The sequence below is a fragment of the Mobula hypostoma genome, chromosome 7, assembly GCF_963921235.1.
Source record: "Mobula hypostoma chromosome 7, sMobHyp1.1, whole genome shotgun sequence".
Classification (NCBI taxonomy): Eukaryota; Metazoa; Chordata; class Chondrichthyes; order Myliobatiformes; family Myliobatidae; genus Mobula; species Mobula hypostoma.
In genome coordinates this window covers 79,526,555-79,543,692 of record NC_086103.1, presented here as the reverse complement: position 1 = coordinate 79,543,692, position 17,138 = coordinate 79,526,555, and the positions used below count along the sequence as shown (strand labels likewise).

Here is a 17,138-nt window from a genome sequence, read left to right as displayed (position 1 = left end):
TAGCCAGCTAGTTTAAATAACGTTAGCTATGCTAATGAACGAATGACACCTGTTAATCTCACCTCAACACGTCTTTTACAGTCTTAACCCACCATGGGCAATAGTGGGTCACTGTTGCAAACAGTGCAGCGAGCAACACTGTCATTATTTTGACCCCTATCAGGCAGGGGTACAATTTAGTGTAGTCTGGGGTGACGTACATTTTATATTTTCTTTTTTTGGAACACTCTGCCACTCTGACTTTTTTTGGAACTCTCTTGTTCTTGCTCTTGCTCTCGCTCTCTCTCTATCGCACGCGCGCTCTCTCGCTTGCGGTCGCTCTCACTCGCGCTCGCTTTCTCGATCTTGCTCTCGCTCTCTCTCTCGCTCTCTCACGCTTGCTTTCTTGCCCCCGCACTCTCTCGCGCTCCCTCTCTCTCGTGCTCCCTCTCTCTCATGGTCGCTCTCACTCATGCTCGCTCTCTCGCGCTTGTTTTCTTGCTCTTGCGCTCGCTCTCTCGCTCTCTCTCTCGCACTCTCTCATGCTTGCTTTTTCACTCTCTCTCTCTCATGGTCACTCTCACTCGTGCTCGCTCTCTCGCACTTGCTTTCTTGCTCTTGCACTCGCTCTCTCACTCTCTCACGCATGGTCTCAAAAAAAAAAACAAATTCCGGGACATTGTATATAATTTGCGGGCATCAGGGAGCCACTATTAATTTGCGGGAGACTCCTGGAACTTCCGGGAGAGGTGGGATGTCTGCTGTTAGAAATGCTATTCCCACAGGAGTTATCTTTTCTCTTACATTTTATAATGGAATTTTTGGTATGTGCCATTACCAGCTGTCCAAATCACTTCATGATGATTGACATCAGTGCCACCAGGCATAGTCATTTAGTTCTGAAGGTGAAGAGTTCTTTGGTACAGGATTGTTGGAGTGGATTTGAAGCGCGTGGGGACAGCAGCCTAGATGAGTGAAGTGTTGAAGATGTATTTGACGATGTCAGTGAGTTGGTATGCACTCAGCCTGGGATGTTGTCTAGCTCGGGAGCATTATGGGTGTTGGCTCTCTGCAGAGTCCTTCTCATATCTACTGCTGGTACAGTTAGTGTCTCACTTATTCTATACTCTTGTTGTTTTACTTTACTACCTCAATCCATTTATGTAATGTATTGATCTGTATGGACAATGTACAAAACAAGTTTTTCATTGTACATGGCAATAATAAACCAGTTTATCTGATATGGAAACACCAATGCCCAAGGGCAGAAAGGTCCACAAAGAGCAATGGATACAGCCCATTCCATCTCAGGGAAAGCCGTCCCCACCATTGAACACATCTACAAAGAGAGCGGCCAGAAGAAAGCACCATCCATCATTAAGAACCCCCACCATTATGGCCATGCTTGTTACTACCTCAGGAAGGAGGTACAAGAGACTGAAGTCCCAATCCATCAGGTTCAGAAACAGTTATTAGCATTCAACCATCGGGCTCCTGAAGTAGTGTGGACAACTTCACCCAGCACAACTCTGAACTGATCACTGAACACAACTTCATGTTCACAGCATCACTTCTTTATTTAGAATCACAGAACCATAGAAAAGTACAGCACAGAATCAGGACCTTCTCCCGTCTAGTCTGTGCTGAAATAATTAAACTGCCTACTCCCAGCAATCTGCACCCAGACCATATTCCTGCATACCCCTGTACCAATTCACACTTCTCTTAAACTTTGAAATCGAGCTCACAAGCACCACTTGTGTTGGAAGTTCATTCCACACCCTCACGATGTTCTGAGTAAAAAGGATTCCGCTCGTGTTCCCCTTAAATTTTTCACCTTTCACCCTTAACACATGACCTCTAGTTGTAGTCCCACTCAACCTCAGTGGAAAGTTTGCTTGTATTTATCCTATCCATACTCCGCATAATTTTGTGTACCTCCATTGAATCTCCTACATTCCAAGGAATAAAAGTTCTAACCTAATCAATCTTGCCTTATAACTCAGGTCCTCCAGTCCCAGCAACATCCTTGTAAATTTTCTGTGTACTCTTTCAACTTTATTTAAATATTTCCTGCAGGTAGGTGACCAAAACTGCACACAATACTCATATTTAGGCTTCACCAAACATCTTATACAACTTCAACATAACATCCCATCTCCTGTACTCAGTATTTTGATTTTTGAAGGCCAATGTGCCAAAAGCTTGCATTATGACCTTATCTACCTGTGCCGCCTCTTTCAAAGAATTATGGACCTGTATTCCCAAATCCCTTTGTTCTATCACACTCCTCAATGCCCTACCGTTCACTGAACAAGACCTACCCTATTAGGTCCTACCGAAGTGCAACACCTCGCACTTTTCTACATTAAATTCTATCTGCCATTTTTCAGCCTTTATTATTTTCCAGCTAGTCTAGATCCCACTGCATGCTCTGATAGTCATCCTCATTTTCCACTATACCCCCAGTCTTGGTGTCATCTGCAAATTTGCTGATCCAGTTAGCCACTTTGTCATCTAAGATCATTGATATAGATGACATACAACAATGGACCCCAGCACCAATCCCTGTGGCACTCCACTAGTCACAGGACTCCAGTCAGAGAGGCAGCCATCTACTACCACTTCTCCCACAAAGCCAATGTCTAATCCAATTTACTACCTCATCTTGAATGACAAGCGATTGAATTTGACTTATCTCCCATGCGGGACCTTGTCAAGTGTCTTGCTGAAGTTCATGTAGACAACATCCACTTCATCAATTTTCCTGGTAACTTCCTCAAAAAACTCTATAAGATTGGTTAGATATAACCTCCCATGCACAAAGCCATGCTGACTAACCTTAATCAGTCCCAGTCTATCTAAATACTCATATATCTGGTCCCTTAGAATACCTTCCAACATCTTTCCCACTACTGATGTCAGACTCACTGGTCTTTATTTTAGAGCCTTTCTTGAACAGTGGAATAACATTAGCTATCCTCCAGTCCTCCTGTACCTCACCTGTTGCTAAAGATGATCTCATTATTTCTGCTAAGGCCCCAGTAGTTTCTGCACTTGCCTACCACAGGATCCAAGGGAACACGTTGTTAGGCCCTGGGAATTTATCCACCCTAATTTGACTCAAGGCAGCAAACTCCTCCTCCTCTGTAATCTGGAAAGGGTCCATAACCTCGTTGCTGCTTTGCCTCATCTCTATATATGTCTTGTATATCTCCTGAGTAAATGTAAATGCAAACAAATCCATTTAAGAAATCCCCCATCTCCTTTGGCTCCAAGCAAAGATTACTACTGAGATTTTCCCAAGGACACATTATGTCCCTTGCTCATAAGATATCTGTAGAATCCCTTAGTGTTCTTCACATTTTCTGCCAGGGCAATGTCACACTTTATTTTAGCTCTCCTGATTTCTTTTTAAATGTTCCCTTGCATTTCTGATGCTCCATAAGTACCTCATTTGCTCCTACCTGCCTATACCTGTTATGCACATCTTTTTTTTCCCTTAAAAGGGCCTCAATATCTCTCGAAAAACAAGGATCCCTAAACCTGTTATCTTTATCTTTTATTCTGACAGGCACATACTTCCCAAGTACAACTTTGACAGAAAACAGCCTATCACTTGACAGATCCTTTCTAATACCATTAAAATTGTCCCTTTTCCAATTTAGAATCTCAACCCATGGACCAGGCCTGTCATTTTTCCATATATACTTTGAAACTAATGATATTACCATCCAAGAGGACAGCAGCCTTGTCATAGTGTTTGGAGGATTGCGTGCCTCAGTGACCCGCAGAGCTATGTTGGCTGGGGTCAGGGCCTTGTGCCTTGACTCTTGGTGGGGTCACCCATGCCGAACAGGTCAAAGGCTAGAGGGCAGACTAAGAATGATCCACCGGTCCTCCAGGTTTTGCAGTTCAGTTCAGGGCTAACAACCCTGACTGGCAAAACAAAACTGTATTGGAAACAGCAATGAAGAATCCTTCTACACCTGAGCGTGATGGTATTCCTGAGTCTCCACCTGGGACTTGCAAGACTGACAGTATTGAAAACTGAGAGGAAGCTACTGACACAATGAAGGAAGCCGTGAACGCTGCTAGTGATAGAGGAACATCATTGCTGCCCTAAACACCCGCGGTGAAACGGGCAGTAGGGAAATAATGACATTATGATCGCTAGATGCAAAGTGTTCCCCTACACAAACCTTTGTCACTTGCACTGTCTCATTCCCTAACAGGAGATCATGTATCACACATCTCTTGTTGGGACTTCTATGTACTGATGGAGGAAACTTCCATGAACACATTTGATAAACACTATCCCATCTAGTCCTTTTAGTGAATGGGATTCCCAGTCAATTTGTGGAAAGTTAAAATCCCCTAATATGACTACCTTATGTTCCTTGCAATAGTCTGCAATCTCTCTACCAACTTGTTTCTCTAAATCTTGCGGACTGTTGCATGGTAGATAATACTAATGTGATCATACCTTTCTTATTCCTCAGTTCCACCCATAAGGTCTCACTAGATGAGTTCTCCAGTCTGTCCTGACAAAGCACTGCTTGTAGCATTTTCCCTGACTAGTAATCCCACCCCTCCCACCTCTGCCCCCCCCCCCCGCAATCCCTCCTGCTCCGACACTTCTAAGACATCCGGACCCTGGACTATTGAGCTGCCAGTACCGTCCCTCCTGCAATCAAGTCTCACTAATGGTTAGAATATCATAATTCCATGTGTTGCTCTATGCCCTAAGCTCACCTACCTTTTCTATGACACTCCTGCATTGAAATACACACAGCTCAGAACGTAAGTTGCACCATGCTCAAACTTTTTGATTCCGGACTTTGTCTGAGGTCTTAACAACGTTTGTCTCCACAGTCTCTCCACCATCTATTCTGGCATTCTCCATCCCTCTGCAACTCTAGTTTAAACATCCCCCGCCTCCCCTCCCCTACTGTGCAGGACTAGCAAACCTTCCCACGCAGATATACAGTAAGTCTCCCTCCAGTTCAAGTGCAGATAGGTCTCTTCTGTACAGGTGTCACTTTCCCTGGAAGACAGCCTAACAGTCCAAAGTTCTGAAGCCTTACGTCCCACACCAACTCCTTAGCCATGAGTTAAACTGCATGGTCTTTCTATTTCTGTCGTCACTAGTACATGGCACGGGTAGCAACCCTAAGATCGCAACCGTGGAGGTCCTGTCCTTTAACTTAGCGCCTAACCCCCTGAACTCACTTCGCAGAATCTCATCACTCGTCCTATCCATGTCATTGGTACCTACTTGGTACACGACCTCTAGCTGCTTACCCTCCCACTTAAGAATGCTGGTGACTCGATCTGAGATGTCCCAGACACTGGTACCCAGGAGACAACATACCATCCAGGAATCTCGATCTTGTTCGCAGAACCTCCTTTCTGTTCCCCTGCCTAACAAATCCCTTATAACCACGGCATGCCTCTTCTCCTCCCTTCCCTTCTGAGTCACAGAGCCAGACTCAGTGCCAGAGAACTGACCGCTGTGACTTTCCTACGCCAGGCGACCACCACCCCCCAACAGTATCCAAAGTGATATACCTGTTTTTGAGGGGGATGGCCACAGGGATATTCTGCACTGGCTGTTTAACCCCTTTCACCTTCCTGACTGTGACCCAGTCTCTTGTGTCCTGCACCTCGGGTGTAACTACCTCTGTCTATCAGCCCCTCAGCCTCCTGAATGATCTGGAGTTCATCCACTTCCAGCTCCAACTCCTAAAGGCGGATTGTTAGAAGTTGCAACTAGATTCATTTGCTTGTTTATTTTTTTTTTGTGTTTTTGTATATCAACCGATTTTCTTCTTTTCTATACTGGTTGCCCATCAGTTTTTGTTTGGTTGTAATTTTTCACTGATTCTATTGTATTTCTTTTTTCTACTGCGAATGCCTGCAGGAAAATGAATCTCAGGGTGGTGTATGGTGACAGGGTTACTCCAGCATTTTGTGTGTTTGTCCCTTTCTATCCCTGTGTGGGAAATTTAGTAACTCCTCATTTTAATACAAGTTAGATGAATTCTTCTTTGTACAGCTCATTTTCCTTCAGAAAAACTTACGTCTTTGCTATTGAGGTAGGAAATACATTTTGAGGAAGAGGAAATACTTTAGAGAAGTATGCTATTGTCAGGTGGAATACAAATGTCCAGCCTGAACCCAGAGAGCGGTGCAGTGCAACTGATAACAATTGCTCACTGGGAGATGCACTAAAAGCTAATCTTCCTGATTGTAAAGGCTAGAATCTTTGTGACCAGCTGGTGCACAGCACAAACTGTGCAAGATGCGATCCTCAGCCCACAGGGTACCATAGAAACGGGTAAATAATGTAATGCTACAGCTACACTTTGTGTTATTTACAGCAGGGAGACTAGAAACAGATGGAAAGAATAGAAACGAATGTCCTCCTCAGGTTTACAGCTGAACATCGGTTTAAAAAAGGAAAGTGGGGCAAAAGCAGTCTGTAATTAAAAACCCAATTACTTCCTCAATAATTGAAAAAGGGTAAATCCACCTTCATCCTGGGATGTGTAATTATTTATCCTAATTAAAAGCGCATTGTGGATATCCGACACAGACGTGGTTCAAGTAAATTAATTGTTTTTATAGTACAAGTTACACCAGTTCCTATTTGTGACTCAGAGCTTTGAACCACATGGGACATATTTATGGAGAGACAACAATTTTATTTAATTACATTCTACCTGTCACAAGAAAGTCTGCTTCATTGAAATTTCTGTTTATAGCCCCAGTGATAGATGGACAAAAGTATATACTTTAATGAGTTTTTTTTTATATAAATGTCAGAAATTTGATTTTAGACCTATTATTGAGTTATGATGTTTAGCCTCACTTATTTGGGAGTTGTTTTTAGGGGAAGGGTTGTTGTTATAGGAGATCAGAATCAGAATCAAAATCAGGTTTAATATCACCGGCATATGTCATGAAATTTATTGACTTTGCGGCAGTAGTACACTACATTACATGATAATAAAAATGAAAACGTGTGAATTATAGTATATATATGTGTATATATATATATATATATACACACACACACACACACATACACTATACGGAGTTGACAACATTATTGAATGTATTCGATTTAAGATATTGGTCTAGCCTTGTTTTGTTCCATTTGCTTTTTTTTCGGCTTTAGTATTTAATTTTTTTTTGTTTTTTGGGGGGGGGGTTTTCTTTGAAATTTTTTTTTCTTTTTCTTTCTTTTTTCTCTATGATTTACTATATTAAGAGTTTGGAAGTCTATTACACCTGTATGATTTGAAGTCTTTTGTGTACATGTTTGTCAACAATAAGATTATTCCAATCTCTCTGTATCAATACTGTTATTCTGTTCATAATTTTGGAAAATTAATAAAAGGATTTAGAAAGAAAAAGAAATCAGATGGCAGAGGGGAAGAACGATTTCCTTATATGACATGTTTAATGGCTTTCAAGTGCCCTGAAGCCATGAGTGAGAAGCATAACTCACATGCATCAGTATCTCAATGGCATAAAGGGAATTACAGAGGCACGAGAGAGGAGCTTGCCCAGGTGGATTGGAGGAGGATACTGGCGCAGATGATGGCAGAGCAGAGATGGATGAAGTTCACATGGGTATAGTTCACAAGGTGCAGGATATGTTGTACAGAGGAAGAAGCTCTCAAACGACGGGGGTAGGCATCCATAGCTGACAAAGGAAGTTAAAGATTTCATAAAAGCCAAGAAAAAGGTACATGAAGGAGCAAAAGTGAGTGGGAAGTTGGATGATTGGGAAGATTCTAAAATCCAACAAAAGGTAAATAGCAAGCTATAAGAAGGGAAAAGATTAAATATGAGGGCAAACTAGCCAATAACATAAAGCAGCATACCAAAAGTTCTCTCAGTTATATGAGGAGTAAAAGGAGGGGTGAGAGTTGATATTGGACCTCTGGAAAATGATGCTGGTGAGGTAGTAATGGGGGATAAAGAAATGGCAGATGACCTTAATGGGTACTTTGCTTCAGTCTTCACTGTGAAAGATGCTAGCAGTGTTCCAAAGGTCTGTGAGTGTCAGGGAGCGGAGGGACTGCCATTTCTATTACAAAATGTAAAACTGCTAGGCAAACTGAAAGGTCTTAAGGTGGATAAGCAACCTGGACCAGTTGGACTGCATCTCAGAATCCGAAGAGAGGTGCTGAAGAGATAACAGATGCATTAGTCATGATCTTTCAAGAATCACTTGATTCTGGCATGGTCACGGAGGACTGGAAGAATGCAAATATCACTGCACTCTTTAAGAAGGGAGAAAGGCAAAAGAAAGGAAATTATAAGGCCAGTTAGCCTAACCGCAGTAGTTGGGAAAGTATTGAAGTCTATTATCAAAGATGAAGTTTCAAGGTCCTTAGAGACTAATGATAAAGTAAGTCAAAGTCAGCATGGTTTCTGTAAAGGGAAATCTTGCCTGACAAATCTGTTGAAGCTCTTCGAGGAAGTAACAAGTAAGGTGGACAATGGACAGACAGTGGATGTCATTTACTTGGATCTTCAGAAGGCATTTGATAAGGTGCCACACATGAGGCCGCTTAATCAGATAAAATCCTACCGTGCTACAGGAAAGATACTGGCATGAATAGAGAAATAGCTGACAGACAAGAGGTAGTGAGTGGGAATAAAATGGGCCTTTTCTGGTTGGCTGCCAGTGATGAGTGGTGTTCCTCAGGGGTCAGTATTGGGATTGCTACTTTTCACTTTGTTTGTCAATGATTTGCATAATGGAATTGATGGCTTTGTGGCAAAGTTTGCAGATGATATGAAGATAGGTGGAGGGGTAGGTAGTGTTGAGGAAGCAAAGTGATTGCAGCTGGACTCAGACATAGAAACATAGAAAACCTACAGCATAATACAGGCCCTTCAGCCCACAATGCTCTGCCAAACATGTACTTACTTTAGAAATTATCCAGGGTTACCCATAGCCCTCTATTTTTCTAAGCTCCATGTACCTATCCGGGAGTCTCTTCAAAGACCCTATTGTATCTCCTTCCGCCATCATTGCTTGCAGCCTATTCCATGCACTCACCACTCTCTGCATAAAAAACCTACCCCTGACATCTCCTCTGTATCTACTTCCAAGCACCTTAAAACTGTGTTCTCTTGTGTTAGCCATTTCAGCCCTGGGAAAAAGCCTCTGACTATCCACATGATCAATGCCTCTCATCATTTTATACACTTCTATCAGGTCACCTCTCATCCTCCGGCACTCCAAGGAGAAAAGGTCGAGTTCCCTTAACCTATTTTCATAAGGCATGCTCCCCAATCCAGGCAATATCCTTGGAAAAATTGGAAAAATGGGCAAAAAAGTGGCAGATGGAAAACAGTCTAGGGAAATGTCTGATAATGCATTTTGGTAAAAGGAACAATTGGGTGGACTATTATCTAAATGGGGAGAATGTTCAGACCTCAGAAGTGCACAGGGACTAAAGAGTCCTCATGCAAGACTCCCAGAAGGTTAATTTACAGGATAAGTCTGTGGTAAAGATGGCAAATGCAATGTTGGCATTTATTTCAAGGGGATTAGAATATAAAAGCAAGGAGATAATGCTAAGGCTTTATAAGACACTAGTTAGGCTGCACATGGAGTATTGTTAACTGTTTTAGGCACCATATCGTAGAAAGGATATGTTGTCATTGGAAAGAACCCATAGGAAGTTCCCAAGGATGATTCCGGGATTGAGGGGGTTGACATATGAGGAGCGGTTGGCAGCTCTGGTTCTGTACTCACTGGGATTTAGAAGAATGTCAGGGGGCGGGGGAGAATCTCATTGAAGCCTACCGAATGTTGAAAGGACTAGATAGGGTGGGTGTGGAGAGGACGTTTCCTGTGGTGGGGGTATCCAGAACCAGAGGGCACTGCCTCAAAATTGAGGGGTGACTCTTTAGAACTCAGGTTTTTTTTAGCCAGAGAGTAGTGAATCTGTGGAATGCTCTGCCACAGTCTGTGGTGGAGGTCAAGCCCATGGGTATATTTAAGGCAGAAGTTGATAGTTTCCTGATCGATCAGGGCATCAAAGGATATGGTGAAAAGGCAGGTGTATGGGGTTGAGTGGGATCTAGGATTAACCATGATGGAATGTTGGAGTAGACTCGATAGGCTGAATGGCCTAATTCTGTTCCTATGTCTTATGGTCTAAGCCTAACAATACACCTGACACAAAGGTACACAAGCTTTACTCCATCCGGTCCGGTCCAGCAATTTCAGATTAAAAAGCCAAGGCACCCCATCCAATCCATCTGCAACAGAGTTAAACTCTGAAACCCGTCATCCATTTTAACACCATCAGAATTAAATATTAAAACTTCTCATGTAATCCAAAAACATAATGATCAAATCTTGGTATTTCTTATGCAATCCAACACTCCTTAGCCACCACCAGAGATCAGTTATGAGAGGCATGAAATTGTTCTATGAACTAATTATCTAGAATCCTTCAGGACATTGTTCTATTTCAATCCCCATTCCATGCAGCCCAAGGAGGACAGTAAATATTGCCATGTCAGTGCCGCTCATTTGATCAAAAAAAAGTAATTCACTCTATAACATATACGAACATATGAAATACGAGCAGGAGATGGCTATTCATTATCTCAAGAGATCCTGTAGATGCTGGAAATCCAAAGCAACACACAAAATGCTGGAAGAACTCAACAGGTCAGGCAGTATCAACGAAGGGGAGTAAACTGTTGAAATTTTAGGTTGAGACCAGTCCCCAGTCCTGCCTGACCTGTTGTGTTTCTCCAGCATTTTGTATGTTACGATGGCTATTGGTGACTGGATCCCAATCTATCCGTAACTCTTGATTCTACTGTATTCCAACTTTGGAAACACAATGCATTGCTGACCCTATGAAAACTCAGTATTCTGCTTGTAACCTTATCTATTAATACCCAGAAGTAGCTGAATTACAATATCCAAACACAAGTGACAAATGAAGATGACTGTAGGTGGAACATTTGGGCATCGCAAAGAAAATGTTCCATCTGTAGCAATCTGAATAATCCAGAAGTAGCTCATAATATTATGTTGAATCTTTGAGATTACCTACTTACTTACTGCCCATTACGCCACTGGCATTTAGGGCAGCAATGAAGGTTCTCCATCTCTCTCTGCCCTTGGCCACTCAGGTATAGAAGGATTCTTCATTGTTGTTTTTATAACGATTTTGTTTTACCAGTTGGTAGCCCTGAGCTGAACCCCTGAACCTGGAGGACCAAAGGGCCTTTCTTAATCTGGCCCATACCCTTTGGCCTGTTTGGCATGGGTGACCCTACGAATAGCCAAAGCAAAAAGCCCTGACTCCAGCCAACATAGCTCTCCAGATCATTGAGTCATGCAAGCCTCCAAACCACAACAAGGTTGTGGTCCTCTTTGAGGCTTTGAGATTAACCTAGACTTTTATGATCATGATGAAATAGTTTGAATGGCCTGCATGTTGTTGTTTCAGTCTTGGTCTTGCTGCTATGTGATACTCTTGTCCCAAAGCCTCGGCAGTGGAAAAAGGGTCAAGTCTCCAGCAACACAGTCTCTTGGAGTAACTCAGGGGGTCAAGTAGCACCTGTACGAAGAAAGAACTTGTCACCATTTTGGGTTGAAACCCTGCACCAAGACTGAGAGTAGAGAAGAGAGGAGAAGAGGAGTGACAAGAAAAGATTCGGAGGCAATTGGTGGATGGTGAAGTGGTGTAAGATAACAGGCAGGTAGGGCAGATGAGCAAGTTGGCAGACTGGGGCAGGTGAATGATAGATGGAGGCTGACAAGGAGAGTGACAAGAAAGCAAAACAGCAGATGGAGCAAGACTGGAGGAGTGGAGTGTGAAAAAGCTGCTGGACAAAAATTAGCAGGAATACAAGGCCATACCAAAGCTGGATTTGGATAAGGAATGGAGGTGAGAATGGGAACCATTAATGAAGACAAGGGAGGTGAACAACAGTTGGTACCAGATGAGGGGCATGAGTGTCTGGGGTGTGGGGTGGGGGAGTTAAGCAGGTGGAAAGAGTCAGTAGGGACCATAGGAGAAAGATGGGTGAGGGGAAAGCTGGGGGTAGATGGGAAGAGGCATGGAAATGGGAGGACTGGAGGATTAGAAGGACAAGGTGCAAGAAGGGATGGAAAAATGCCAAATCTGGAGCACTGAATGCTACAGTAGACAAGCTGAGAGGAGATCCATGCTAAACTTTGCCTCACCAAGAGAGACTTCTTAGATCCCTGGATGGTGGCAAGGGAAGACGTGCAAACACAAGTGCTACATCTTTTAAGAGGGCAAGGGAAAGTGCCAGGGGTAAAGAAGGATGGGTATGGAGGGATGAGGGGACTAGGCGGTCATGGAAGGAATGGCCCCTGAGGAAGGTGGGAAGCGGTGTGGATGAGATAATGTCACTGATGGTGGGATCATATTGCAAATGGCAGAACTGGCCAAGGATGATATGCTGGATACATAGGGTCATAGGGTGAAAGGTAAGACCAGGAGAAATCTATCTCTGTTCTGTTTGGAAGAAGGCGGGCTGAGAGGAGTATGAGAAACAGGGGAGATGAGAGAGAGGACCTCATCAACCACCACGGAAGGGAAGAGCCACACTTCCTGAAAAAGGAGGACATTTTAGAAAGCCTCATTTTGAAAGAGGATGCAGCAGAGTCAGGGAAACTGGAAGAATGGAATAGCATCCTTACAAGACACAGCGTGGGAAGATGTATAGTTTAAGTAGCTGTGGGAGTTGATGGGTGCATAATAGTTTGATAGAGAGATTGATTCCTGAGATGGGGTCTGTAATTGGTGTTGTTAGAATGGGGCTTTTCTGCAATGAATTTCGCAAAGTCACCAAGAAATTCCCCGCTCTGTCCCCTCTCGTGCTTGACTCCCCACTGTAGGAGACATTCTCTCAATGTCCAGAATGTCTAAGCCTTTCAATATTTGATGACTTCAATGAGATCCCACTTCAACCTTCTTGTCTCCAGCAAGTACAGACCCAAAGCTATCAAACTCTTCTCATATGTTAACCCTTCATTCCATGAACTTTCTTTGGACCCTCTCTCCTGCCAGCAAAGGGATCGACAGGAGTGGATCATTTACAGTACGGTTTTGACCCCAGTGCTCGTCCAAGTGAACCAATGGGGAATGAATTCACCCCATGAGTGACTGAGGTGGAAGCTGTGTCTGACCCACAAAAGTGAATTACATCCAAAAGAGCCTAGTTCTGTTTTCCAAGTGTTGTGAGTTGCCATGGAAATGGATGCAATTGTCTCATACCTTAAAAGTAAGTTACCTATAGGCACATAGTGCTGAGAACAACAGTGTCTCAGGCTCCAGACTCTTTGAAGTTAAGAACATTAAATTGAATTTTACTGTTTGTCAGACTGAGCTGCACAGACCAACATCAACAGAAAGTAACCTCAAAGGGCTCCTGAAAACACCCATAAGCCGTTATCAGTACATTAAAATTACCTATTTTCTACTCTAACTGCACAATGATGACTGTCAACACGGGAAAAGTTTATGAAAGCATAATGGATCCATTCTCACGTTACGCAAACAGCTATGAAAAATGTCTTCATTCCAAACTCTGATTCAGGTAGAAAATCCTTCATTGGAAATTCCAAGATCCGAAAAACTCTGAACAAATTTATTTTGAACACTGAATGATATCACAAATGGAAAATTCCACTAGCAGCTGGGGAGGTTCCCAGGACAAGTGTCTGCACACCACAGGCAGTTCTGAGAAGTGACCTCACATATGTAATGAACAGAAGTTAATGAAAAATAGAAAAACACTGCATGGAGAGAAAAATGAAGATCTCAGTTGTATATTTGTCAGTATGGAGCTTAACGGTATGCTGATTGTGAAATGAGCAAAGATCTATCATGACGAACGAAAATTGAAGGCAAGTATTTCATACACAAAATTATTAGAAGTATTATATAAAACTACCCTCACCCCTCCCGTCATAGTTGCTGTGGAATAGTGGCTGTCTGAAATCGATGGTGGATATGAAGCCAATCGCAGCGCTGGAACCCAGTAATAGACATGGTTGGGGGTGTTAATTCAGTCAGTGGAGGACCCAGCCCAATCACGTCAGACTGTGCTCTCGCTGTAGACTGTTCATTCAGAGACCTTCTCACCAACTGGACATATGCTGCATATCTAATGTAAATGGATTTTGTATTTGTACTTGTCTCGCATCCCCAAGGTATCTTATTATATAGATGTAAATATTCCAAAATCCAAAAAGCTCAGAAATCTGAAACACTTCTGGCCCCCAAGCATTTGAAGAAGGGATGGTCAACCTATGTTATCTCCCCCCGTTATGACTGAACCTTTCCATTTGCAGCTGTAGCTCTCTCTGTGACATGCTGGGAGACTGGGTTCAACTGACTGGCCACTTATGCTGCCTGTAAAAATTCACTCATTCATATGCAGATCGTATGCAAGACCAGCAATTATTAATCAACCCTAAATGGCTTTGAGAAGGCAGTTATCGTGGATAACTGATTGTTAGAATCTTGGCCCAGCCATAACAAAGAGATGATGGTACATGTCCAAGTCAGAATGGAGACTGAGCTGGGGAGGATGACATAGCTGTCATTCATGCTGAATATGAACACAAGTTAAGAACGGGACATAGACTATGCAGATACATTATACATTAAGGGTTGGTACAGCTAGCAGAGAGCAGAATAAGACAGATCTAGATTTGAGTTCAAATTCCAGAGGTGTGTTGATGAACCATTCTTGTGAGAGAGAATTAAAATCGCCTCAGTTGTTCACACTGGAGTATTGACAGTGAAATAAGGTGGTACTTAATCCTTAAAAACTGAATTTGAATGACAAAACATTATCACTATTGATCATAAGTATCCTCTAAAATGAAGTCTCGATCTCATGATCGCAAAGACATAGAATTCCTCTTAATTTGGCACTGAAAAGCTGATGCATGGTCAATAAAAGGCTCTTACCTTCCTGTGCCCCCGCCCCCCGAGGAGCAACGGAGCAGAACAAAACAGATCAAGCTTTTTAGTACCAAGTCATTAACCTAAAATATTAACTCTCTTTCTCTACCCACAGATACTGCCCGACCTGTTGAGTATTTCCAGCACTCTTCACTTTTACCTCAGTTTTCTTGTTGCTGCAGTTTTGTTTTGCTTTAGGACACTGATATCAAAATACTTCATTGACCTATAAAGGTTCTTATAATTGCTAATCACGCAGGTCTAACAATTGAAACCTGAAACTTTTCCACAGAAGTATAAACTCTAAAGTTAATCTTGTAATTCCACAGACTATTTATATAATAGTTATGGATGGTTTTGTTTAAAAAAAGGAATTAAAAAGCAAGTCCAAGTTATGTCATTCCATATAACTCACTGTGGGAAGAGATAATGTTCACTGGTAAAAACACTAAGCTTCTTAATGTCTCTATTATGATTTCTTACCACTGCAGACAAATTCCTTCTTCTGAACATCAGCAATGTAAAGGCCCCTCAGATGAGTGGGGCCCGTGCATTGGGCATATTGACCGATGGGACGTCGTTGACGGAGCCAGTCAGACAGCCAGGCCAGGTGGCAGTTGCACATCAAATTGTTGGAGTGAAGCCGTCTGAGGAAAGTTGAGAAGACAAGGTAAGAAAAAGTAAACAAGGTATAGACTTCCATGCGTACACTTACAACAAAAAACAAAACCGACAGCAGAGTGGTGCAGATTTGAATTCTTCTGATCTCCAAAGAAGATTTTAAATTGATGACTTACAGTCTTACTTTTAATTGCAACTCACACAAGAAAGATAAAGATGTAGTGGTTACCAACCATAGTGCTGAGATCCCACAGACCCATAGATTGGATCTTGCCCTTCATACTGCTCCGTAACGAAAACGAAAATCCCTCTATTCTTGTTACTCGAGAGACAGCTGGAAATATGTTCATTTTGCATCCAATAGGGAAAAAAAACCTGACAGAAAAATCCTCTGATAGCACACATTTTTTTTCTTTTCACTAACACTTGTGTTCAGAGTGTTGAATGCTCCACTCAAAATATTCAAACCTCTCTGTTCTATAGTCAGACGTTTTTCACTAGACTCGGTAGGGAGGGAGGTTGGGGAGGGAGGGAGGAGGTTGGTGGGGAGGTGGGAAGGAGGGGGAAGGGGGTGATGATAACGACTGAAGTCAAGTGGCTGTTGTCATGCCAACCTACAAACAGACGCATTTCCTTTGTAAAAACTGCTATTTGTCATTTACCTCTGCAGTCCCTCTCATCCATATAAATGTCATTCTCCTTTCTTGCTACTTATTTATGTTGCAGGCACAACTGATGAGCATTTATACAAAATACCTTCCAGATTTTTTTCCATTACCTTCCCACAGAAGCTAAAAACGCAATGAGTTTATTACCTGGGGGACGAGTATCGAAGGAAATAATTTTCTTTTTTAAATAAGCAATTCAGAAAGCTGGCTGATTCAGATAGAAACAGGGCAATCTCAACTTCTGCGCATTCCCCCATGACTGTGCTCCATTGTATTTCTGGCATAACGTTCCAACAGCTGGCTCATCCTGTTCACTTCGACAGTCGGCTTGCCACTACACTGCTTGCTGGGCTGCCTGCTTCGCATCACTTAAAGAGCGAGTATCATTCAGAATTCACCATAATTTAATAAAGAGCAGCAAGGAACTCCAATTCCATTTCATATATTTAATATCATATTAGATAGTTTAAATATGTGTGGCTTGCTTTGTACACAGAGAGCTCTCTCCACATGCCCCGTATCCATTCCCCCACTAACCCCCCCATCATTTCCTGAAGGTGCTTACTTTTTGCTAAGTATTGAGTCTCAGAGACTAGTTAACCAAGAGAGGCATCACAATCTGCTCAATATTCATAGCCATCATCTGCACATGACCACTTTCCAATAGCTCTCTCTGCTTTATTTGTTCATAATGAGAGTCTTTCTTGGACTTTTTCATTCTCCCACATCAAAGCACTGAGGCTAATTGCAGAGACCCAAGAAGCAATCCAGTCCAAACTAGTTGATCCTGTAATGTTGATATCTTTGATGATATAAAACTAGTAATAACGAGTCTTAGCAAGATTTTGTGCTCAGCTTAATGTTCACT

General features: G+C 42.5%; 1 protein-coding gene across 2 annotated transcripts in view; it reads right to left on the bottom strand.

The window, feature by feature from the left end:
• LOC134349406 (slit homolog 3 protein-like) overlaps nucleotides 1-17,138 on the bottom strand; it is a 674,478-nt gene that overhangs the window by 214,054 nt on the left and 443,286 nt on the right. For both annotated transcript variants that reach the window (XM_063053662.1, XM_063053663.1), the window contains one exon: nucleotides 15,465-15,628. In XM_063053662.1, the coding sequence (XP_062909732.1) occupies nucleotides 15,465-15,628 (164 nt within the window). The remainder of the gene's footprint in view (nucleotides 1-15,464; nucleotides 15,629-17,138) is intronic.